At 35.0% G+C, this 26,342-nt stretch overlaps 1 protein-coding gene across 1 annotated transcript in view; it reads right to left on the minus strand.

Annotated features, from left to right (window-relative positions):
* The window catches only part of CCDC73 (coiled-coil domain containing 73), a 187,229-nt gene that overhangs the window by 3,758 nt on the left and 157,129 nt on the right, over positions 1-26,342 (minus strand). Inside the window, exons 14-18 of the mRNA XM_069554681.1 lie at positions 23,379-23,489; positions 18,511-18,645; positions 7,257-7,434; positions 4,714-6,189; positions 1,706-1,839 (exon numbers count right to left, since the gene is read on the minus strand). Coding sequence (XP_069410782.1) covers positions 1,706-1,839; positions 4,714-6,189; positions 7,257-7,434; positions 18,511-18,645; positions 23,379-23,489 — 2,034 coding nt within the window. The remainder of the gene's footprint in view (positions 1-1,705; positions 1,840-4,713; positions 6,190-7,256; positions 7,435-18,510; positions 18,646-23,378; positions 23,490-26,342) is intronic.

Raw genomic sequence — 26,342 nt, forward strand, 5'->3', positions numbered from 1 at the left:
ATCACAGCCTTTTCAGTAGACTAAGCAAAAGAGTTCACCTGCTTTTACATTTGTCCCATATTAAATGTTAACTGGTAACCAAGCATCAGCTGGGACAATGATACAGAGCACACTGCTTGACACCAAGTGATGATCACTTTGCTAAACAGACATTTAGTGTGTTTTCCACGCACCAGTATTTTTAGAAGAAACTTTTCTATTAACAAAAATTGAGAAGGTGATGTAACATGTAACAGCCAAGATACCTAGTCTAAGTCCACTGCAAACTGTTCTTAATGCTCTGGAAAATTATTTCTTATTTGTATCACTGCCTCAATATCGTTTTAAAGCTGTTGTGGGAATATTTCTTCAAAATTTTAAATTTTATAAATTCTTAACTAATTACAGAAAAAGCATTAGGGATGCACTACAAAGAACTTATCTATTTTTTTTTAAATAAAAATGGGCTTGAAAGGGAGATGTGAAATTTCCATCATACCCTTAAACTGAAAATAGAACAATTATGTTAGAAGTGTTAAGTATTCAACCCAATCAGAATGGATGTTTACCTTTGATACTCAAGCTTCTTTTTGCTTTTGATTTGATTCTATGACTTACCCAATTAGCTAAAGGTCAGAACTTAGATTTCCCAGTGCCTAGTCTACTGTGCATTAGTTACCACAGTTTAAAAATTGAACATTTGCACATCAAGCTGAAATGATTTGGTTTTGAGCTCAATTATGCAAAGGTGAAAAACTCAGATCCTGATTTTAGTTTCAACTTTCCCAAAGGGACAGTTAGGCTACCTTACTTGAGGTTTCTCAAATTTAAAAATGGAAGTAAAATGTACTATTAGAAACATTCATAAGGCTGTGTTACTGCTATAATTTTCACTTTATAATAGTGCTCAAAAAAGTTGTTTAATGTGCATCTTTAAATTTTAAAATATACAATGACTATGCAGTTGCTTTTTTGTCATTTTTCCTAACCTTTTTGGGTTCCGTATTGCAGCTGTATTTGTTTTTTAGACTTTGAACAATATAGTCATTTTTGCACTGAAGTTTTGCACACTTAAGTTTAAAAACTTACAAATTTTCCAAAAAAAAAAAAAACCCAACAAAAACCTGTCAGTTGTAGTTAGTTGCTTTTCCTACGACAAATGGATTCTTGGAGCCATATAATGTCTACAAATACTTTGCTTAATATTTATATCCATACTTGATATCATATACTTATGAATATTTGATCCTTTCACATACTGTGTTTTAACTGAAATACTTTAAAATAGACAATTTCTTCCTTTGGAATAGTCAATTTCTGAAAATAATATAAATTACCTTTAAGCACTGTTAAAAACAACTTATTTAAGGCAGCTTTTATTACAATTTAAAATGCTCAAATGAGTGAACTATTTTTTAATAGTTTAAGTAAATGCTCAAATGCCACTATTCCTAAATTTAGGTGACTAAAAAATAGAAGTACATGATACACTACCTCACACTCTCCTTCCCAAAACAGGCTGGATTGTATCTATTTGATTTATACACTGTGACTTTTTCCTGCTGTTTTCCATCAACCTTAATTGTGAAAAATGGTGCCATGTTGCCCTCTTGATATTATTTTGGAGATCAGTTAGGTCTTAAACCATCCAGATGCATACAGTTCTACACATATCTGTAGAATTAGCTCACTAAGGTCTGCTCAGCAATATTTTTAATTGACTTACATGTTCTGTGGGAAAAGAAGAAGCATAAAAAGTCTTTGCAATTGCATTCCTCTCTTCACTGGGCTCTCCCCTGGGATCTGGATGGATACTTGAGTTATTCAAAGTGTCAGCAACTCTGTTAATACTGGTAGTATCTGGTTGACAAAGAGGAAATGACAACTGAATTTTATTCTCCAGGGACTCATTTTAGTGACTAAACTTGTTTTTCTCTGATCCCATGCTTTTGTATTTAAAAAGTAACAATTTCTATATTATTCTTATGTTGAATACTGGTTTTCATAGACTTTGCTCTTACATTAGGTACTTCATTTCAGAAAACATTTTATTGCTACTTTCAAAAACCTGCTGATTTCACATTACAACCAGTGACACAGTGTTAGGATCTTCTCAAACAATATAACATACATTAAAATGTTATCCTTATTCCCCTGGTTACTGGACTGCCTATGCATATAAACATTTATATAGTAAACATCTTACTAATACAAAGGGAAAAGTCTGAACCAACCGAAAGATTTCTAAATTATATTTAGAAAGAAATTGGCTATAAGAAGTCCAACAAAGGGCTGTCTAGTAGGGGGGGTCACTGTATTTTAATAAATAGATAACAATTTAGAGAAACATGTCTTTGAAGGCTAAAAGATATTTAGGAGTATCTTTTATGAGTCTGAGTATTTTACAAGTTGAATTACTACAGAATTTTAGTCATCTCTCCTTGCATCCTAATTCTATCACTGAAATTTAATTTAGAAGGAAAGACTTGTAAGAAAATGGTAAATGTTAGACCTGTCTATTGACTACCAGCATTAACTGCTGCATTTGATGGACAAAATTAATGGAATCGGAAGTTAATGCATTTTATTATATCAGGAAAATGATAGTTTGTGAAATGAGATTTTACAGTGTTTTTGTGTTTTGTATTTTTCCCTAATTACTTCTCCATTCAAATAAGATATACTTGCTTTGCTTTTAATCCCCACTTCTTTTTAAAATTTTCTCAATTTCCTTTTTAAAAGAAGCCTGTTAAAGTCAGAGGGGCCATGCAAAGCTTTCCTAATAAGCCGTATTTCTGTAATGGGTAAATAGGCCATATTTCTGTAAATGCATATTGTTAAACAGGCAAAGAAAAGAGAAGTCGCTCAGTCGTGTCTGACTCTTTGTGACCCCATGGGCTGTAGCCCATGCTCCTCACTCCATGGGATTTTCCAGGCATGAATACTGGAGTGGGTTGCCATTTTCTTCTCCAGGGGATCTTCCAGACCCAGGGATCGAACCCAGGTCTCCCTCATTGTAGGCAGATGCTTTACTGTCCAAGCTACCGGGGAAGACCAAAATATTTCTTTGAGCTCCCCTTTTTTGGGGGGGAGGCAAGAATACTGGAGTGGGTTGCCATTCCCTTCTCCAGGAGATCTTCCCGACCTAGGGGTTGAACCCAGGTCTCCCACTTTGTAGGTAGATGCTTTACTGTCTGAGCCACCAGGGAAGTCAAGGCAAATTTCCCTAAAAATCTAAGGCTGTCTAAAAGCCCCAACAACTTAAACATGTTGAGATTGGTATTAGCAAATAAACATATTTTTATTATGATCATACTTCTTAAACAGTAATTATCTTTGTTACATTTATGCAGTACCTATACATGAGATATACTGTGTTTCTATTTTAAAATGTCTTTAATATGAAAATTTTATTGTACACAAAAGTAGAGAGAATGAACTTTAATGTACTCATCACCTAGCTTCAGTACCTTCACTATTAATTCATGTGTATGTCATCCATTTACCTCCCCCTCCCTCTTTTTTTATTCTGGAGGATGTTTTTATTTCATGTGGTAGTTTTTACTACACTCTAAAGAATAGAACAGTCCCTACTATCTGAAATATTTACTATTTGAATGTATCAATATTGATCTATAACTATTAAGGGATTCAATTTAAAGTGTTTCAAACAATAAATATCAAGGATATGAAAGGTAATGTTACACTTCACTATTACCTGGGGATTTCCTGGTGATTCATGGTGAAGAACCTGCCTGCAATGTGGGAGACCCAGGTTTGATCCTTGGGTTGAAAAGATTCCCTGGAGAAGGGGAAGGCTACCCACTCCACTGTTCTTGCCTGGAGAATCCACGAACAGAGGAGCCTGGTGGACTGTAATCCATGGGGTCACAAAGAATCAGACACAAATAAGCAACTAACACTTTCACTTGGCTTCCCTGGGTGGCTCAGGTGGTAAAGAATCTGCCTGCAATGCAAGAGATCCATGTTTGATCCATGGGTCAGGAAGATCCCCTGGGGAGGGGAATGGCTACCCATTCCAGTATTCTTGCCTGGAGATGCCATGGACAGAGGAGCCTGGTAGGCTACATGGTCCATGGGGTTGCAAAGAGTGAGTGACTTTCACTTCACTATTACTTGCCAGACAAAAAAAGCAAAAAGCTGGATTTGTGGTGCTAGTGAAGGGACAGACAAAACAGGAAAATTAAGGAAGGAGGGAAAAATTAGAAGAAAGCGAGAGAAACTAAAACAGTTCTGAGAGAAGGAAGCTTGTTTTGTGTGTGTTTTTAGTATAGAAAGAAAAAGTAAATATGAATGCAGGCAGAAGCCTTATCAAGAACTTTACTGAATTTGCTCTAGAAAGTCAAAAAAAAAAAAAGAGAGAGAGAGACTCGATTAGGTAGATGTTCCTAATTTAAAATTAATGATACAAATGTGATTGGTTTTGCTAGTTTCAGTTCTTTGATAATGAAAAGGATTATTTAATCTCCAAAATGCAGTTGACCTCTGTACGTGTTATGTTGATAATACTGGTTCAGATTTAAGTGAAAAGAAATCTGCTTCTGTTTAAGTAAAACCTTTCCTACTTTTATATAAATATATACATATATAGAGTCTTTAGGTTTAGGCAAAATAATATATATAGTAATATAAATTTTCATATTAAACCATCTGGAAAATTTTTACCAAGAATAATAAGTAGAAAAACAAATTTTTAAATAATTATTTTCTTACCTGGTCCAACATCCTTCCTGGCCTCATCCACACTAACATTTTTACAAAGTGTCATCGAAACAATCTTTTTCTTTTCTAACAGACCTACTGGTCTCTCGTTCAGCAACAAAGGAATGCTAGATGTTGAAGTGCTCACTGTTTGACTTTCAATTTGATTTACTTTTGACCAAGAACTAGGGCCTAAAAAATTCACATACACTAGAGTTTTCTCAGTTTTTTTATCTGAAGTTGAAAGATCAAAGGCTGACCTTCCACTTATGTTTACTAAATCTCCAGATGGCTTTATGTGAAATGAACATGATTCTTCCAGCTGTCCTTCACTGTAAATTTTTCCTGAAACAATGTCATTTAATGACTCTGTTTTCTCTGTACTATTTAACAATGTATGCTGTCTTTCATTAGGGAAGCAGTCTTTTTTTTTAACTTCAGTTATCTGATTCTCATCAATCTGACTTTCTTTATTGGAAAACTGCATTTCTGTAGAAGTCTTCACATGAATAGGAGTTTTCATATCTTTGGCGTGTGAAGCATCTATATTCTCACTGTTAATTTGAAGATGGGAAAGAGTCACATTGTTTTCTAGATACCCCAAACAGTTCTCAACTTGACTGTTTTGCATATCATTCAGATTTTTCCATATAGTTCTTTTCCTAGGGCTTGAGTTGGGTGTCACCAACACAGGCATGGTATTAACAATTTTATCTGAATTCTTTAAAAGTACATTCAAATTGTCACTGAAAACAGCAGAAGAAATGGGGTGGTTGATTGCTATATCACAAGGAATAGCTAGTTCAGGTTGCTCTGAAGGATTGTCACCAACTTGCTGAACATCTGAAGTTTCTTTAAACGGCAATAGGCTACATTCACTTTTTTTATTTACCAGTTGTGTCTGCCTTATTTTACACTGTTTATCATCTAACATAACATTATTTGAATCCTGTAAACTATATTTCTGAGACTGGACAAGATTCCTTTTTACATCTACAGAAGAATCCAGATCTGTTTTGATTTGGTGGCTATTTGTAATTACCTTCTCTGTGGTATTTTCTTGAGTCCCTGGAAACAATCTGAACTGTTGTTTGAATGGCTCATCTTCAGAAACATCTTCTTTATGATTTGTATGGCAAGCCATCTCATTTAAAATACTGTTAAATGATGTGCTATTATTTTCAACCCCCAGATGTATATTTGCATGGTGAAGATCTAATACTTCAGTTCTTTCTAGATGGATCTTTTCTGTTTCCATTGATGAATCTGCCACCACAAAGGGAATACTTGGTGATTTAAGTTCTGTACACTCATTATCTTTTTCCAAGTCCACCTTGTTTTTTATTTCTGTAGTAACCACTTTCGTAAAGTCGGTAATATCCGAGGTTTGTCCTAGGGTTTTGCCTAGGGATATTTCACTTTGGTTTTCATCCTGTAGCAGAACAATATCAATTTTATTCTTGGAGCTTTTTTCAAAAAGCTGTAAGTCTGTTATAAAGAGAACACAGTAAAATTTTGGGTTATATACTAAACCCTGCTTTTATAACACATATTAACTGTTTTTAAAAAATATATTTAATTTAAAATATTTCATTGGCAAGCTATTACACAAACATAATGACATCAGTTTTATATAAATAGTGAGTTAGTTCCCTTTAATAAGCATGGTAAAATATTTGGTTCTACTCATATTAAATTTGTATTTCATAACAGAGAAAGTAGTTTTGGTTTAAAAAAGTAAGTTGAGGACATTACAAACTGGTTATTTCTCTAGTCTGTTACTTCCTTTTGCACATACAGTACAATTCCATACAAACAGGTGATTAGATAAAAATTAATCTACACTAATAGTCATATTGTAATTTCTCTTATTACCTAGATCTAGAAGTTGCCAGCTGGTTTCTTTTCTTCGCTTTTTTGCTCACTACCTTGTAAATATTTTTAAAATCTGGAATACTTTTGGGCAAAGTGTACAGAATGTCTACTTAAGATTAATTTTATTCATCTGGGTTTTAACCATAAATTTCAAAATTTCAGTATAGTTACAATAATCTGTAGGCCAGGAAAGGTCTTTTTAATCCAATCATTCTCTCTACAACATCCCCACCAAGTGGTTGTTCAGCCTAGGTTTGAACACCTTCAGATTACCTTCTTTAAACAACTCTTTTTCAATATGGATGAATTAGTCAATTATTTCAATGATTATAGAAAGGTAATTTGAACTAAGAAAAGTGCTCTAGAATTTGGTCATCAAAAGGTTACTGGTAGCTCAGAGAACAGTCTCAGCAAAGAAATGAAAGCAGAAACCAGAATGCAAAAAGCCAGCAAGTAAGTGATGAGAAAGGAAAGCAAAAATGTATTGTTTCCCCTGAATACTGACTTTATTAAAGAACAGCTTAAAAGACATACAAGTCCTTTTGTTAAGACATACACATGAAAAAGTATTTCTCCAATTATACTACTAGGTCCTCAAATCAAAGACTGAAATTGATATCCCCCTAAAAGACCAATATAAAAATTAGAAAACATCAATATAACTGGGTTACCTTTATTACCTATAATGATTTCCTCTAAAAATGGGCCTTCTTTTGTTTCCCCTTTTTCTTTGTATTCAGTGTCTAAACAACAAATCTTAGTATTTTCTTCCCTTATTTCTTGCCTGGAATTATATTTCTGTGTGATGGTGTTTTCTGATTTTTCCACTGACATTTCAGTGTTTACTTCTGGAAGATTCTAGAAAAATGGAAAAGATTCCTTTAATGTAAAAACATACTGTTAAAAAGTATAAAATATCTGAACAAATTTTGCTAATGAAAGTGGAATCTATATTTCAGTTAATCATCTAGCAATTTGTATTTGAAATCCAAATGACTTTTTTTTTACTACATTTAATATATTCCTCTTTATAACAAGATCACTCTAAGTTCATTTTGTATTGTCTAACATATTTAAATAAAATGGAGAGCCTTAGATGTTTTTAAACAAGCATTCCACATTATTACAAATACCACATATTAAGAATCACTCCTTTATTAAAAGCAAAGTAGTCATGGCAGGCAAATTGTTTTGAGTGCTTGGTGTTTCTATGCATCTTTAAAATAGTGATGCAATTCAACATCTTTTTATTCCCCCCAAATACTGAACATATATTACATGGAAGCACTGCACTAGGTTTTGGGATACAAAGATGAACAAAATATAGTCACTATCCTCAAAAAATTTATGGTCAACTGGGAAAGATAGGAAAAGAAATAACAGACAATTTTAATATAGATGGGGATAAGAAAGCACTCCAGGGAGAAGAAATGGCATTTACAGATGTTAAAAACAAAACTATAGTCATTTCATGTAGTTCTACTTCATGGAACTACCTGTGATTTACTTCAGCATGAGCTTAGATGCTGTGAGAAGAATGCTGAGAAATGAGTCTTGAGCTAGTAGCCCCCAAAGAGCATGCTACGGAGTTCAGACTCTACCAGATAGTCAATGAGAAGTCATTGAAGGATTTTAGATAAGGTTATTAATATGAGCTGACTGGAAAGACCATTCTGGCTACAGTATAAAGAATGGATTGTTTTCCAAACTTCACTAATTAAAAACTGTAATAAGAAATAAGTATGTCTCATAACACAATGAGCATACCAAACACCACCCACTCAGTGAGATACATTGTAATGTTTTCTATACTACATTAGCTTATTTCATTTTTAAAAGAATGCCAGTCATAAACTACCAGACTGATTTCTATGAATCACTAATAAGTTGCATTTGGTATCTGACAAACACTGAATTAAGGGGAAACAACACATGAGGCAGAGAGATGCATCAGAAGAATGCCACAGTAGTCCAGGTGATATCAGTAAAGCTGAAAGGCCTGAATAGCTTGAAAAGCATGAATTATGTGCTGCTGCTGCTAAGTCGCTTCAGTCGTGTCTGACTCTGTGTGACTCCATAGACGGCAGCCCACCAGGCTCCCCTGTCCCTGGGATTCTCCAGGCAAGAACACTGGAGTGGGTTAATTACGTACTGAGCTACTATCAATTATTGAGCAACTGGATATAAAAACTGAGGGGAAAGTCAAGACTGACTTGCAGAGGTCAGATTGGGTACCTAAGAGACTGGTGAGTGTTATTTACTGAGCTAGAAAACAGGAATAGGAGGTTTAGAGAAAAATATCATGAGTTCATTTTGAATCTCTTGAGTTTGAAGAGTAAAGACAAAAAGGTGGAGATGTCTAGTGAACATTTAGATGTACTGATTGGGAGCTTTTAAGAGAAAAATTGACTTGGAAAAATAGGTTTGAAGATCACTGGCAGATAGAAGGCAACTGCAGACATACTGGTTGATGAGACTGATTGAGAGTATACTTTAAGAAGAAAGAGAATAAAGAATAAAATGCTAATGAAAATCCCCAAAGGAGAGGCAGGGAAAGAGAAACTTGCAAAAGAGAAGTTTCCAAAGGAGAGTGAGAAAAATAGTATGATAGTTGCCAGGGGCTTTGGAGTTGGATGAATATAGGTTCAAATCCTGTTTCAATACCTACTGTGAAATCCTAGAAGATACTTATAGAGTTGACATGTCAACATCATGGGTTTGAATAGCACTGGTCCAATTATATACAGATTTTCTTCAACAGTAAATACTATAGTACTATACATCTGCAGTTGGTTGAATCTGTGGATGCTGAACCATTAATATGGAGGAACCATTTTTATGAAAGACTGATTATAAGTTATATACAGATTTTTTACTGTTCTGAGGGTTGGTACCCCAATCCCTGAGTTGTTCCAGGGTCAGCAATATTAAGAGTTAAAGGAGGTTTAAAATAGCAAACATTCACTCTCTCATCTTTTAGATGGATGAGGAATGGCTTGGCTTGATGGTTCTGACCCCGGTCTCTCACGAGTGTCTAGTCAAGCTATCATCTGAAACTTGGGGCTGGAACTTCTGCCTCTAGAAGGCTCACTTACATGGGTAACAGTTGTGCTGGCTGTTGGCTGGAGGGCCCAGTTCTCTTTTATGTGGCTTTTTATCCTCTAGGGTGTCTCCACTACGTAGGCTCTCTGGTAGGATAGCTGGGACTTTTTTATATGTCTCAGAGAGAAAGAGACTGAGAGACAGAGACAGACTGAAAGACAGGGTGTTAACCCAAGACAGAAACCACAGTCTTCTTATAACCTAATCTCAGAAGTAACATTGCATCACTTCTGCTGTACTCTATTAACTAGAAGCAAGTTTCTAAATCCAACTCAAACTCCATGGAGGGTATTACAACAGAACATGAATACCAGGAAGTAGAAATCACTCGGTGCCACTCCTCAGTATATACCTTCCAAAAATTAAAACTAGAGATTCAAACAGCTAGTTGCATGTCAATGTTCAAAACAGCACAACAGCCAAAAGGTAAAAGCCCAAGTGTCCATCAACAGAAGACACAAAATGTGGTATATTCATACCATGGAACACTATTCCGCCATAAAAAGGAATGAAGTGCTACAACATGCATGAACTCTGAAAACATCATTTAAATAAAAGAAACCAGACAGGACAAATATTGCATAATTCCACTTATATAAAATATATAGACAAATTCAATGTCAGGAAGTCGAGAGGCTACCAGGACCTGAGGAGAGGGGGAAATCAGAAGTTATTGTTTAATGGTTACACAGTTTCTGTCTGGGATGATGAAATTTTGGAAATAGATAGTGGTAATGACTGTATAATATTGTAGCTGTAATTAATGCCATTGAGTTATAATTGTAATTTTAAACTTAACACTTTAAAATGGCATATTTTTTGTTATATATTTTGCCACAATAAAATAAATTTCTAAATAAAAATCATACATACATACATCAGAGAAAGTATGATTTTATTTTAGTTTTTAAAAAGTACATGTATATGAATGTCTATTTGTTCCTATACAAACTGATGTACAGGAAAACTCTGGAAGTCATATACCACAATAATCACTATTTCTGGGTGGCTGGGGTTATGCATGATCTTCACTTTCTTATTTTAAAGTGTCTATACTGTCTACATTTCTTAAAAACATGATTTATAGTCTGATTAAATAAAATAATGCTGATCAACTTATGAAGGAAGTCTACATTCATTTTATAATCAATCAGATGTTGTAGGAATTACTTGCCACTTACAACTCTCAAGCTATATTACATTTATGAATATTAAAACAGCAATAAATATCTCCTGCCTGGACTACTTCATTATTCTCCAAGCTGGAACCTGTGCCCTTAGCTTTGTCTCACTGTCTAAACATATCATCACCAAAATGATATTTTTAAAAAAGTAATCTAATCACTTTATTCCCTTGTTTAAAAGCCCCCAAATGACATGGTCAAGGACAAAGTTCCATGAACAGTTTATACAGCCATTTATAGTCTGTCTTCTGCCTGTCTTTTCAACCTCTTCTCCTGATACTTACTGCACTGCTAGCAACCTCTACAGTAGCCTCACTAACAGACATCTAGTTTACATATTGAATTACAATATTTCACATTTCTGATTCTTTGCTCATGCTATTTCATCTATTTTAAATCTCTATCTGGAAATTCTTAGTTATTTTTAACAACTCGGTTCAAAATTCTCTTGCCATATGAGATCTACTCCTTACACACAAGGTGAAAAAAATACATAATGCAAACACTAATCATAAAAAATGGACAAGCTTACTAATACCAGATAAAATAATATTACTAGCATAAGGATGGACATGTTAAATGATAAAAAGGTTAATTAATCAGAAAGTAATAATTATAACTGTGTATACATCTAATAACAGGGCTTAAGCACACATGAACAAAAACTGACAGAACTGAAAAGAGAAATATAAATCCACAATTATAATTAATGATTTCTCACCAACTGATAATACAAGTACACAAAAAATCAGTATGGATAAGGAAGATCTGAACAACATTATCAACCAAACTGACCTGACATTTGTAAAACATTTCACCAACCAACAATAGAATATACATTCTTTTCAAGAATATACGAAGTATTTGCCAAGATGGACAACATACTTGACCAAAAAACAAGTCTTGATATAGCAAAACAATAAATAAATAAAAGTCTTACTTAAGTTTGAAATCATTAACAGAAAGATACTTGGAAAATTCTTAAATATTTGGAAATTAAACAGCAAGGTTATAGATCAAACTCATATTCATGGGTCAAAGAGCTCACAAGAGAAATTTTAAAATATGTTCAACTGAGTAAGAATGAAAACTATACATCAGAATTTGTAGAGTGAAGCTAAAGCAGTACTTAGATGAAAATTAATAGCTTTAAATGTTTACGTTAGAGAAGGAAAAAGGCCAATAACCAATAAATTGACAACTCAGATGAAAATGACAAGTTCCTTGAAAGAGAAAAGTCAGCAAAATGGACAGTGCTGGAGGTCTCCAAGTTCACCCCCAGGTCTGGTGATTTGATGTAAGGACTCACAGAACTCAATATAGAGCTGTACTCCTAAGATTTATAACAGTAAAGGGTGTAAAGCAAAATCAGCAAAGGGAAAAGGCACAAGAGATGAAGTCTGGAAGAAACCAGGTACAAACTTCTTTCAAGAGTCCTCTCCTATGGCATGCAGGTATAATCTGAATTTGAAATCAGCTGACTTGTATCTCCTGTTTGTGTCATTTCCTCTCTCTCCCTTCACTCTCACATGAATTTTGGAACTAAGTTCTATAAGTTCTTCCTCACATAAAAGGTTACATAATGATGACAGAGGATGAGATGGTTGGATGGCATCACCAACTTGATGGATATGAGTTTAAGCAAGCTCCGGGAGTTGGCGATAGACAGGGAAGCCTGGAGTGCTGCAGTCCATGGGGTCACAAAGAGTCGGACATGACTGAGCAACTGAACTGAATAAATTCATTCAATTTCCAAAAAACAGTCTTCTCCTAGTGAAGTCACATAGGACATGCTTAATTCCTGCAGCAATAATTGTAACCACAAATGTGAACTCTTGTCTACTAGGAAGCTCATTAGAGACTTGGTGCTCAAAGCTTAACTGGTTGCTGGTCACTCTCTGCCTTGCACGTACCAAAACTACTGACTTCCAGAAAGAAAGCAGACGTTCAAAGTAAACTACTTAATAGTTTAAGCACAGTGAATCACTCCTGTCTGTGAGGAAATGGTGGGAACCCTCCCCAAATCCAATTTCCAGTTATCAGTCAACAGCCAAACTGACCAGCAGGTCTTCCAGAGGCCTTTTACAAACCTGCAATGTCAACTGTTTTCTGCACACTGGCATATGAAGAAATTGAAAATCTGAATAATCTGATAATTTAAAAGCTAAATTTGTTTCTAAAAATATTCCCACAAAGAAAAAGCCTCAATAGTTTCACCAATGAATTGTATCTAATATTTAGTAAACAACAGCAGTTCAACACAATACTCTTTAAGGAGGAAGGAACACATTCCAATTCAATTTATGTGGCTAGTATTCAGTTCAGTTCAGTTGCTCAGTCATGTCTGATTCTTTGAGACCCCATGGACTGAAGCATGCCAGGCCACCCTGTCCAACATCAACTACCAGAGTTTACTCAAACTCATGCCCATTGAGTCGGTAATGTCATCCAACCATCTCATCCTCTGTTGTCCCCTTCTCCTCCAGCCCTCAATCTTTCCCAGCATCAGGGTCTTTTCAAATTAGTCAGCTCTTCTCATCAGGTGGCCAAAGTACTGGAGTTTCAGCTTCAACATCAGTCCTTCCAATAAACCAGGACTGATCTCCTTTAGGATGGACTGGTTGGATCTCCTTGCAGTCCAAGGGACTCTCAAGAGTCTTCTCCAACACCACAGTTCAAAACCATCAATTCTTTGGCATTCAGCTTTCTTTATAGTCCAACTCTCATGTCCATACATGACTGCTGGAAAAACCATAGCCTTGACTAGATAGACCTTTGTTGGCAAAGTAATGTCTCTGCTTTTTGATATGCTATCTAGGTTGGTCATAACTTTTCTGCCGAGGAGTAAGTGTCTTTTAATTTCATGGCTGCAGTCACCAACTGGAGTGATTTTGGAGCCCAAGAAACTGAAATCTGACACTGTTTCCACTGCTTCCCCATCTATTTGCCATGAAGTGATGGGGCTGGATGCCATGATCTTAGTTTTCTGAATGTTGAGTTTTAAGCTAACTTTTTCACTCTCCTTTTTCACTTTCATCATGAGGCTCTTTAGTTCTTTGCTTTCTGCCATAAGGGTGGTGTCATCTGCATATCTGAGGTTATTGATATTTCTCCCAGCAATCTTGATTCCAGCATTTCTTCTGGGCTTCCTCTAGCCCAGCGTTTCTCATGATGTACTCTGCATAGAAGTTAAATAAGCAGGGTGACAATATATAGCCTTGACATACTCCCTTTCCTATTTGGTCTATTGTTCACATCCAGTTCTAATTGTTGCTTCCTGACCTGCATACATATTTCTCAACAGGCAGGTCAGGTGGTCTGGTATCTCCTTCAGAATTTTCCAGTTTATTATGATCCACACAGCCAAAAGCTTTGGCATAGTCAATAAAACAGAAATAGATGTTTTTCTGGAACTCTCTTGCTTTTTGGATGATCCAATGGATGTTAGCAATTTGATCTCTGGTTCCTCTGCCTTTTCTAAAAACAGCTTGACTATCTGGAAGTTCATGGTTCACATATTACTGAATCCTGGTTTGGAGAATTTTGAGCATTACTTTACTAGTGTGTGAGATGAGTGCAATTATTTGGTAGTTTGAGCATTCTTTGGCATTGCCTTTCTTTGGGATTGGAATGAAAACTGACCTTTTCCAGTCCTGTGGCCACTGCTGAGTTTTCCAAATTTGCTGGCATATTGAGTGCAGCCCTTTCACAGCAGCATCTTTCAGGTGGAATCAACTGGAATTCCATCACCTCCACTAGCTTTGTTCGTAGTGATGCTTCCTAAGGCCCACTTGACTTCACATTCCAGGATGTCTGGTTCTAGGTGAGTGATCACACCAGTGATTATCTGGGTCGTGAAGATCTTTTTTGTACAGTTCTGTGTATTCTTGCCACCTCGTTTTTAATATCTTCTGCTTCTGTTAGGTTCCTACCATTTCTGTCCTTTATTGAGCCCATCTTTGCATGAAATGTTCCCTTGGTATCTCTAATTTTCTCGAAAAGATCTTTAGTCTTTCCCATTCTGTTTTCCTGTATTTCTTTGCATTGATCACTGAGGAAGGCTTTCTTATCTCTCCTTGCTATTCTTTGGAACTCTGCATTCAAATGGGTATATCTTTCCTTTTCTCCTTTGCTTTTCATTTCTCCTCTTTTCACAGCTATTTGTAAAGCCTCCTCAGGCAGCCACTTTGCTTTTTTGCATTTCTTTTTCTTGGGGATGGTCTTGATCCCTATCTCCTATACAATGCCATGAACTTCCATCCATAGTTCATCAGGCACTCTGTCTATCAGATCTAGGCCCTTAAATCTATTTCTCACTTCCACTGTATAACCATAAGGAATTTGATTTAGGTCATACCTGAATGGTCTAGTGGTTTTCCCCACTTTCTTCAATTTAAATCTGAATTTGGCAATAAGGAGTTCATGATCTGAACCACAGTCAGCTCCTGGTCTTGTTTTTGCTGAATGTATAGAGCTTCTCCATCTTTGGCTGCAAAGAATATAATCAATCTGATTTTGGTGTTGACTATCTGGTGATGTCCATGTGTAGAGTCTTCTCTGCGTTGTTGGAAGAGGGTGTTTGCTATGACCAGTGTGTTCTCTTGGCAAAACTCTATTAGCCTTTGCCCTGCTTCATTCTGTATTCCAAGGCCAAATTTGCCTGTTACTCCAGGTGTTTCTTGACTTCCTACTTTTGCATTCCAGTCCCTAATAATGAAAAGGACATCTTTTTGGGGGGTGTTAGTTCTAAAAGGTCTTGTTGGTCTTCACAGAACCATTCAACTTCAGCTTCTTCAGCAATACTGGTTGGGGCATAGACTTGGACCATGATATTGAATGGTTTGCCTTGAAAACGAACAGAGATCATTCTGTCGTTTTTGAGACTCCATCCAAGTACTGAATTTCGGACTCTTTTGTTGACTATGATGGCTATTCCATTTCTTCTAAGGAATTCTTGCTCACAGCAGCAGATATAATGGTCAACTGAGTTAAATTCACCCATTCCAGTCCATTTTAGTTCACTGATTCCTAAAATGTTGACGTTCACTCTTGCCATTTCCTGTTTGACCACTTCCAATTTGTCTTGATTCATGGACCTAGCATTCCAGGTTTCTGTGCAATATTGCTCTTTACAGCATCAGACCTTGTTTCCATCACCAGTCATATCCACAACTGGATGATATTTTTTATTTTGCTCTGTCTGTTCATTCTTTCTGGAGTTATTTCTCCACTCATCTCTAGTTGCATATTGGGCACCTACTGACCTGGGGAGTTCATCTTTCAGTGTCCTATCTTTTTGCCTTTTCATACTGTTCATGGGGTTCTCAAGGCAAGAATACTGAAGTGGCTTGCCATTCCCTTCTCCAGTGGACCACATTTTGTCAGAACTCTCCACCATGACCCGTCCATCTTGGGTGGCCTTACATGGCATGGCTCATAGTTTCACTGAGTCAGACAAGGCTGTGGTCCATGTGATGAGACTGGTTAGTTTTCTGTGATTGTGGTTTTCATTCTGTCTGTCCTCTGATGGTGAAGGATAAGAGGTTTATGAAAGCATCCTGATGGGAGTGAATGACTGAGGGGGGAAACTGAGTCTTGTTCTGATGGGCGGGGCCATGCTCAGTATATCTTTAATCCAATTTTCTGTTGATGGGTGGAACTGTTCCCTCCCTGCTATTTACCTGGGGCCAAACTGTGGTGGAGGTAATGAAGATAATGGATACCTCCTTCAAAAGATCCCATGTATGTACTGCTACACTCAGTGTCCCCAACCCTGCAGTAACCCTGCTGCAGGGTTGGTGGCTACTATTACTCTGATACAAAAACTAGACCAAAAGCATGAAAAGAAAAAAAATGAACAAAAACTACAGATCAATATTCCTCATCAATTCAAAACCCCTGACACAGCATTAGCAAATCTACCCATATATTACTGAGAAGGCAATGGCAGCCAACTCCAGTACTCTTGCTTAGAAAATCCCATGGACGGAGGAGCCTGGTGGGCTGCAATCTATGGGGTCGCTAAGAGTCGGACATGACTGAATGACTTCACTATCACTTTTCACTTTCATGCGTTGAAGAAGGAAATGGCAACTCACTCCAGTATTCTTGCCTGGAGAATCCCAGGGATGGGGGAGCCTGGTGGGCTGCCATCTGTGGGGTCACACAGAGTTGGACACGATTGAAGTGACTTACCAGCAGCAGCCATATATTAAAAAGACAGTAGATATCTCAAGAATGTAAGGTATATTTGAAAATCAATCAATGTAATTAATTGTTAAGGTTGACAGAAAAACAGAATAAAGAAAACAATGATCTTATCAACAGACACAGAAAAAGCATTTGACAAAATTTAATACCTATTCATGATAAAAACTCAGCAAACTAGAAACAGATAGAAATTTCAATCTGATAAAGAGCACATATAAAAAAAATCTATGACTAATACTGGGTCTCGAAAATCTGCTGGAGAAGGGATAGGCTACCCACTCCAGTATTCTCGGGCTTCTCTTGTGGCTCAGCTGGTAAAGAATCTGCTTGCAATGCTGGAGACCTAGGTTCAATCCCTGGGTTGGGAAGATAACCCTGGAGAAGGGAAAGGCTACCCACTCCAGTATTCTGGCCTGGAAAACTCCATGTACTATATAGTCCATGGGGTCGCAAAGAGTCAGACATGACTGAGCAACTGTCACTTTCACATTCAATAGAATATGAAATGATGAAAGACATCTAAGATGAAAAGTTAAGCAATCATGTCCACTCTTACAACTTTATTTAACACTGTACTGAAGAGTCTTAGCTAGTGTAGTGCAATAAGTTGAGGAAAAAATAAAATGCATAGAGACAAAAAAGTCGTAAAATTAATCTGCCTTAAATTCTCAGACAACATACTATATACAAAGAAAACCCCAAAGTTCAACCAAGAAAAACATACTACAATAATAAATTAATTAAAATGATAAAAGAATACGAAGTCAATGTACAAAAATCAATTTTAACTCTAATAGCAAGAAACAATTAGAAAAATTCATATTAAAAATACTGCTTATACTAAGAGCTCAAAACATGAAATATTCAGGGGTAAATTTAACAAAATACTTGCAAGACCTATACAATGAAAACTACAAAACATTTCTGAGTGGTATTAAAGAAAATCTAAATAAATGCAAAGATATACCATGTCATGAATTATAGGTTAAGATATAAATTCTTTGTATATGAATCTATATATTCAACACAAGCCAAATTCAAATACCATAGACTTTTTCTTTTAGAAACTGATAAAATTGATTCTAAAAGTTATATGGAAATGCAAAGGACTCACAATAGCCAAAACAATTTTGGAAAAGAACAACAAAACTGAAGGAATTATACTGCCACATTTTAAGACTTTTTATAATGCTACATTAATAAAGTGTTAAATTGACTATCCACAAATGTATATGCTGAAATTGAAGATTCATGTCCAAGAAATGATTCTTAATCCTATGTCATATTGTATAGAAAATTAATTTAAAATGTACTACAGACTATACGCTTACACTCATTTTTAAAAGTTGAGAAAGTAAAAATATAAACCATGGAGAAAATAATTAGTGATGGTCCTAATTTCTTTTAAGAGATTATACCCCACATACTTGAATTTTACCTCAAACTTCTTGTCTTCCTCAAACTTCTTCTGATCACATAATTCATCATAATCTTCTTGTAACTTAGTATGAGTTTCTTTAAGTGATGATAATTCATTTTTAATCTCATTAATTTCTCCATTAAGTTCTTCAACCTAATATATAACATTTAACCAAAATGAACATGTATATAAATTAGTTGTGTACACAAATACTTCATTAACACAAGTGTTTAGAAATTGTAAACAATGAAAACATTCCCAAAGTAATTACTAATATTAAAAGCTACCATTTGTTGAGTTGTGCTGAGTACTTCATAAACATAATTTCATACTCTTAAAAATCCTATGAGGTATTTTCAGCCCCCAATTTACAGGTGAGAAATGTGAGGCTCATAGACGTTAAGTAACTTGCCCAAGATCAGGTAGAAATAAAGTGATAGTCAAGATTCAAATGCAAGGCTAAGCCTAGGAGTTGTGCTCTTAAGTACATTAAATCACTTCTTGTTACAAATGAAAAATTAATTAACTTTTAATCATAAAAATTCTATAAAGGTTACCATTTCATTGCTTTCTTAAAGTTTTATTTTCTTGTTGCAAATTAGATACACAGATTTCAACTCAACTAGATGAAGAATATTTACTAAGTACTACAAATAGAAACTGACCCTTCAGCCTAATACTTATATCTACAAATTAGTTTCTACTGGCTATAAAATTTTATAATCTTTTTCTTAGTGGGATTCTCCTTCATAGGAACCTCAAATGTGAGACAAAATAAGTTCCAGGAAAAAGAAAAATACCATTTTGTCATAAAATATTGCAAAAGTTTCTCTCGAATAATTTTATTTTTTATTTTTTATTTCGAATAATTTTAAACTACCAAAAATCCTACTAATGCATGTAATTTTCCTTGTAGGGGTTGACAGACATGAGCTCACCAACTACTTTCCCTTCACCTTACCTATTTTAACCATCTTTTAACCTATCTCTGCAAGGTTCTTCTTCTCCAGGGCTCAACTCTTCATGTGTTCTCTATCCTGTCCTCTCTTATCTCCCTCAGAGACTAACTCAAGCAAAGATTGTTCTCCTGCTGCTGCTGTTGAGTTGCTTTAGTCGTGTCCGACTCTGTGTGACCCCATAGATGGCAGCCCGGGCTTCCTCGTCCCTGGGATTCTCTAGGCAAGAACACTGGAATGGGTTGCCATTTCCTTCTCCAGTGCATGAAAGTGAAAAGTGAAAGTGAAGTCACTCAGTCGTGTCCAACTCTTAGCAACCCCATGGACTGCAGCCTACCAAGCTCCTCCATCCATGGGATTCTCCAGGCAAGAGTACTGGAGTGGGTTGCCACTGCCTTCTCCCTCTTCTCTCCTAGATATTCTCAATTTTTCCCCACCATACCAACATGTTTTCAGCCCACAAATACGCTCTTGTAATGACTGTAACTTTTTTCTTCTTGACTCACTCTCTCTCTCACTTCTTAAAGTTCACTCTTGGTACTTTCAAATTCTAACCTCTCTTCACTCCTTAAGGGATTCCCTGGTGGCTCAGATGGTGAAGCGTCTGCACGTAATGCAGGAGACCTGGGTTCCATCCCTGGGTTAGGAAGATCCCCTGGAGAAGGAAATGGCAACCCACTCCAGTACTCTTGCCTAGAAAATTCTATGAATGGAAGAGCCTGGTGGGCTACAGTCCATGTGGTTGCAAAGAGTTGGATACAACTGAGCAACATCACTTTCTTTCTTTACTTTCACTCCTTAACAACCAGACTTCTGCCCTCATGTTCTACTGACTTTTTTTCTATTACCTGCAAATTAGCAAAAGGACTTGTTCCAAGTTTCATACCATTTAACAGCACTGTAGTACGACTGTGTAGACTACTTATTTTCAAACAGCCTCTTTTCTTCATTTCATGGTACCATTCCCTCTTCATCCTCCTACCTTTCTCACTGTTCTCATCAGGCTCCCTCTCCCACACTAACCACTCACAAAATTCTGGCATTCCCCAAACCTCTTTCTTCCTTAGCCTTCCATAGATGATCTTATTATACCTTCAAATTTCATCTCTATGCTAAAAAGTCTTTAATCTCTATCTCATCTTCCAACCTCTTGCCTAAGATTAGATTCATGTTTCCAAATACATGATATGAATTTCAAGTCAGATGTCCTGCAGTCATCGTAAGTTAAGCAATTTCCAAACTAAACTCATTTTCATCCACCAAATCTGCTTCTTCTTTCACATTCCTTATGTCATTTAGTGATATTATTCTGCTAATCTGTATAAATTATTATACTAATCTCAGACTCATAGTTGACTCCTTTCCCTTTTAAAATCCATTATATATAAAATGTGGTTAATCCTGCTATTCTACCTCCAGTCCTTCTTGCACCTCTTTTCTCTGTATTCACTGTTGTTGTTCAGGCGCCCAGTTGTGTCCGACTCTGTGCAACCCCATGGACTGCAATCCTTACTACTGTTGCCCTAATTCACATCCTCATGGGCTCATGGTTAGAATATTCTTCTTATTGATCTCTTCCCATAATGCCATTCTCCATACTACTGCAAGAGTTATTTTTCTAAGCTGCAGATCTAAGTCACTTTTCTGCTTTAAAAATCTCAATGGCTTCCCATTACTTATAAAATAAAGTTCAATTTCCTTAGGAAAAAACTCTTCAGAAGATGATTTCAACCTCATTTGCAATGTCACATTCTAGATCAGACCATTCATCGTTGAGAAAGCAATTTCATGCCTCCATCATTATCCCCTTTCTTAAATGGAACGCCAGCAGAGTGGAACGAGAAGTACAGGAAGCAGGCACCTTCTGTCTGGTGAAACCCTATTCATCTTTCAAGTCCAAATTCTAGGGTCAGCCTTTTCTCTAAAACTTTCTCCAACCTAGTTAAACAATATGATTTATTTTGTGCTTTCATAGTAATTTGTTAATACTACTATTAATACTACTAAAAACACTCCATACTATTATAGTTAATAATTACCTGTCTTTTGAGAGTGTGAGCTCTTTAATAATCTTTGTATTTTAGGCACCTTTGAAAATCCAGCACCTAGAATAGTGCCTAACACATAATAGATGCTCAACAAATGTTGTGAATTGAATTTCTTTTGTGACACCCCCTTTCTCTAAATAATTTCCGAACATCTCCACTTATTACTGTTTTACCTATAAATATCTATTGGCTATATAACTGGCCAAATAAAAGCAGGTACACATACCACATTCTTTATGACATTTCGATAAATTTTAAAATATATTGTCTAGTAATATTGTTTAATTTGTATAGTATCCTTTCACTATTTTAAAAAAAGAACAGCAGTATATATGATTTCATCTTATATTTGTTACTGTCTTTTAGTTTTTTAAAAACCTATCTTGATCTGACCTCAGTAGCAATACAAAAATTATCCTTCACTCAAGAGTGGTGAAGTGCTTACAAAGAGACAGAAATACAATTAAAGAGTAGGTCTGACCTTCCACTCAAGAAAACTCCTATAGAACCAAAGCAGCTTTAAAAAAATTAAACTATGTTCTACTTAGTACCGAAGGATAAAGTGAAATGAATGCAGATGTTAAAACTCCTAAGACAAAACCAATTTCATCCAAATTACAAACAGGTCTCACCAGGAAAGCTGAATGCTTATTTCTCTTAATTCAATTGACTCCTGCCCTCCCCCCAACCGCCCCAGGGGAAGAACATAGTTGAAATATCACTGGGAAAAATAAATGTTTACTTTTCTTATCTCAACTAATTTTGGGGGGCATGACTGACATATTCAAGTTTATAGTCTCGTTTTACATCATAGTTTTCCTTACCCTGACAGTACTATTTCCATGGTCTTTTAAACATTAGACATGAGACTGAAGTGTTGGGATGCAAGGCAGATTAGCTGAAGCTAAAATGAAAATTACTCTGTTTGTTGCTTAATGATGAACTTTACCTAATAGGGATCACTAAGCATTTTATAGTATTCTGATCTAATGAATTACAAAATACTTTTTGAGAATTTGGAAAAGCTTATCAAATTAATCAGTGAAAATCTGATCTCTCCAAAATACAAATTAAGAGAACATGTTAGCTGCAAATGGATCAAAAAATCAATAATTACTTTTATAACAATTTATACCAAACAAACTCAACCACAGAATAGTACAAAGATATATATTATTACAAATTATATTAATACAGTGTTAGAATTTTATAGTATAACTAGTATAATAGTTTAAAATATCTTACTTTCCCCAAATAAAATAGATAATAAATAGAACAACTGATTTTGGGTTCACCAGACTTTAAAGTGAACCTTGTATTTCACAACTTCATATCACTTTACACGTTTTATTATCTACTTCACTGAAATTAAAATTTAATGTAAAATAAAATAGTTGTGCTTTAAGAAAATAATCATGTTACTAACATAACAATTCTCTTGATAAAATGTTAATACTAGAGAACCCAACTACTGTATACACGTTCTAAACATGGCTTTAATATGACTCAATGAAATTGCTGAGGAAAGCTGAAGAGATCAGCTAACAATAATACTGATATAATTCTTTATTATAACCATTTATTAAAACACTATCAATGGTTTTATGAAAAGGAAAATTAATTTTTGTCACCTATGAAAAGTCATACAAAATATAAATACACACATGTGTATGTGTGGTTTTTCATGTATGAAGCATTACAGAAAATTTTATTAAATTTAGCTTTAAAAACAGTCACCTTTTAGAAATACAAGTGCAAGAAGAAAATGGGTCTGACTTTATTCCTATAATATTTTTGCAATATTTTCTTAGCATTTAATAGTTATTTTAAATGTCTACAACTACTTAAAATATTTTAAAATTTTACTATTAAATAAACCTACATGCTTCTTCCAGGTTCCTAGTGCCTTCTCATGCTCATTTTGAAGATTAAGGAACTTTTCTTCATTTTCTTTTACCTTCTCCCTTTGCAGCTCATTATCTCTTTCAAGGGTCTGCAATAAAATTAATTATCCAAAAAATAATCAATACCACATTAATGAATTTTGATGTGTTTTATGTTGCTTGGACCTTTGCTTCTAACATGCTGAAAGTGCCATACAGATCAGTGATAATGTGCTATCTCAACAATAATTTTCATAAATTAACAGAAAGGTGCTTATAGTTTAGTTAACAGGAAATAGGGGGAGGTTATGAAAAAGAAATGGCTATAAAAGGGTATAAAAACATTGCCATTATTCAGTTTCACTGCATAAGTTTTAATGTACTGAAAAAAGTAATATAAAGTACAGCACTGAAAAATATGAAATGTAGCATAATCCAGCCTAACCCTACTAAAATTTTTTAACTACCACAGAATATATTTTCCCTATCTGTTTATTTCAGAAATTAATTGGCTGGAAAACTCTTAAATACAATTAAAATTTTAAATTTCAAATTAATACTTTTTTAGTAGAACTTCAGTATTCACTAATTAACTTATTACTTCATAAATTAACATATTATATAATCACTACCACACTCTCCTCTTCCCTTCCCAAAAAAACCTTTAAAGAGTAAAATTATCACTGTTTTCTAAGACAAAGGTTTAAAAGATATTAAACCAGTACCACCAATATTATTAGGTTTCTTCGGTGTCTGCTGATAATCCAAGTAAACTTCTGTAAAAAGACAAATAGTAAGAACTCTACCTGCATGTCTAATATATTTGTAATTTTTTATGTTAATCTGCTTATCATTACTAAAGCCAAGTACATTCAGGGTCAACATGCAAGCCATACAAAGGATACAGAAAGAAAAGGCAAAGTTTTCCTCTACTGGTTTTCCAGCTCTCCCCACCAGAGGTAAAGTAGTTTCTTGTGTATCCTTTCAAAAATTGTCTATAAGCATACAAGTATATATCTTTCAAAGCGTACTATACATACTCTGTTGTGCTGCCATTGGCTTTTCTAAAAATATGAGTAATATGTCTTGCTTAACTTCCATATCACTATTAAAGATCTCATTTTTAGAGGCTTCACAGTATTTCAACTATTTAAAGAGTCCTCAAATACTACATAGAATATCAATATGTGATGACATAATTATGCAAAATTTTGAAAACATTTGATAAAACAATTTTAACACAAAGATTCTCCTCTGGCTCATAAAGAACTATGCACTTTGAGAGCACTCAATGAATACCTATTTTGACTGTCTCTACTTTAGGACAATGTAAATATTTTTAAAGAAGTCATGATTTAACCTTGATTTATAGGTAACATATGATAAAAAGTTTCTAAATATTTACAAGGGTATTATTTAATAGGTGCTTAGTACTTTAACATTCTAACAAATATTTACAGTATCTATTTATATTAGTAACACTATTTTAGAAGACAGACAAATAAAAAAATTCAGAGAAGATATGGGAGAGTATACCACACAGTATTCTAGTAAAAATAAATGACCAAAAAAGTATTATGTTCTTAAAAAGCACATTAGATATATCAGTCATTTCCGGTCTGTAACTATATCCCCCATCTAAAAGAAAGTGCCTGTATCTGGTATTCTCTCAGTTTCCATGTTTTGGAGACATTCCATCCTTATCCTACAGTGTGAACTGACTATTCTTTCATCCTGCTACACTGATCTGGCAATCTTTGAGAATTTCCTTTTTTCTTCTATGGTGGGTCTCCTGTCTTCTAGATCCCATGATTTCCTCCTGGTTTATTCCCTTGTCTTCGTAAAGCAAGCTATTACTTTTTGATAAAGCAGACAAATATCATATTTTTTTGAAACTTTACATGTCTGAAAGTATGTTTATTCTACCAATACTTAATTTGTTTGGCTAAATACAGGACAATTCTGTTTTGGAACCTCTGAAAGCATGGTTATATTATCTTCTACCTTCCAGGGTTGCCAATGAGAAGTTTGAAGCCATTATGTTCCCATTCTCATTTTGGATCCTTCATAGGTGACCTACTTTTTTTGCCTCCCCCCCCCCCCGAGAGTTTTATAATCATGTCTTTTAGTATGAAATTTCATAATGATATGCATTGGTGTTAAGTAAAACAAACTCAGATCCGTCAATTCTGGGTTACTTTCCTGCATTATCTCTTGGATCATTTGCTCTCCTTCCACTATCTCTGTTCTCTCTGAAACTCACCAGACCTCTTGAACAACCCCCTCATTTTCTTCCTTTCCTATTTTCCATCTTCTTGTCTTTTGGTTCTACTTTCTTAGATTATTTTGATGTTATTTTCTAAACTTTTCATTGTACTTTTTATGTATGCTAATATATTTAAGGGTTATATTTTATTCTATGAATGTTTTTTAGATCCTAAATTACTGTTTTTGGAGTAACAAATATATTTCTCTTAACTGAGTATATTTTCTTAGCTTCTCCAAGTTTTTTTCATTACCCTATTTGTTTTGTCTGTTTTTCATGCTGGAGATTTTCAAATACCCAGTGATCCTTAACTGTTTGTTCATATTTAAGAATGAAGTATTAAATAGCCAGCTAAAAGTTTTATCAACTACAAAGTTTTGTCACTAAAATGGTGGCTTCACTGTGTATTGATCTGGCTGAACTGTTTCATCAGGAGAGCTTAATTGCAGGTTAGTTGCCACAAAATCTTCCATTCTGCTGCCTGGAATTTACAAGGCTAACTGTCCTCCAAATGGGGAGACTGCTTGGAGGCTTCAGAATTCAGTATATAGACTTTCCAAACTATTTTTAAAATAATACTCTCTGTACTGTGCTAGTAAACTAGGTCTCAATAAAGCCTGATTTGTAGCATTTGCCAATCTCTTTAAAGTTTAAAAAAAAAAAACAAATAACCCACCGCGGTTAATTCAAACTACCA

Source organism: Ovis canadensis, chromosome 15 (assembly GCF_042477335.2).
Source record: "Ovis canadensis isolate MfBH-ARS-UI-01 breed Bighorn chromosome 15, ARS-UI_OviCan_v2, whole genome shotgun sequence".
NCBI classification, from domain to species: Eukaryota; Metazoa; Chordata; class Mammalia; order Artiodactyla; family Bovidae; genus Ovis; species Ovis canadensis.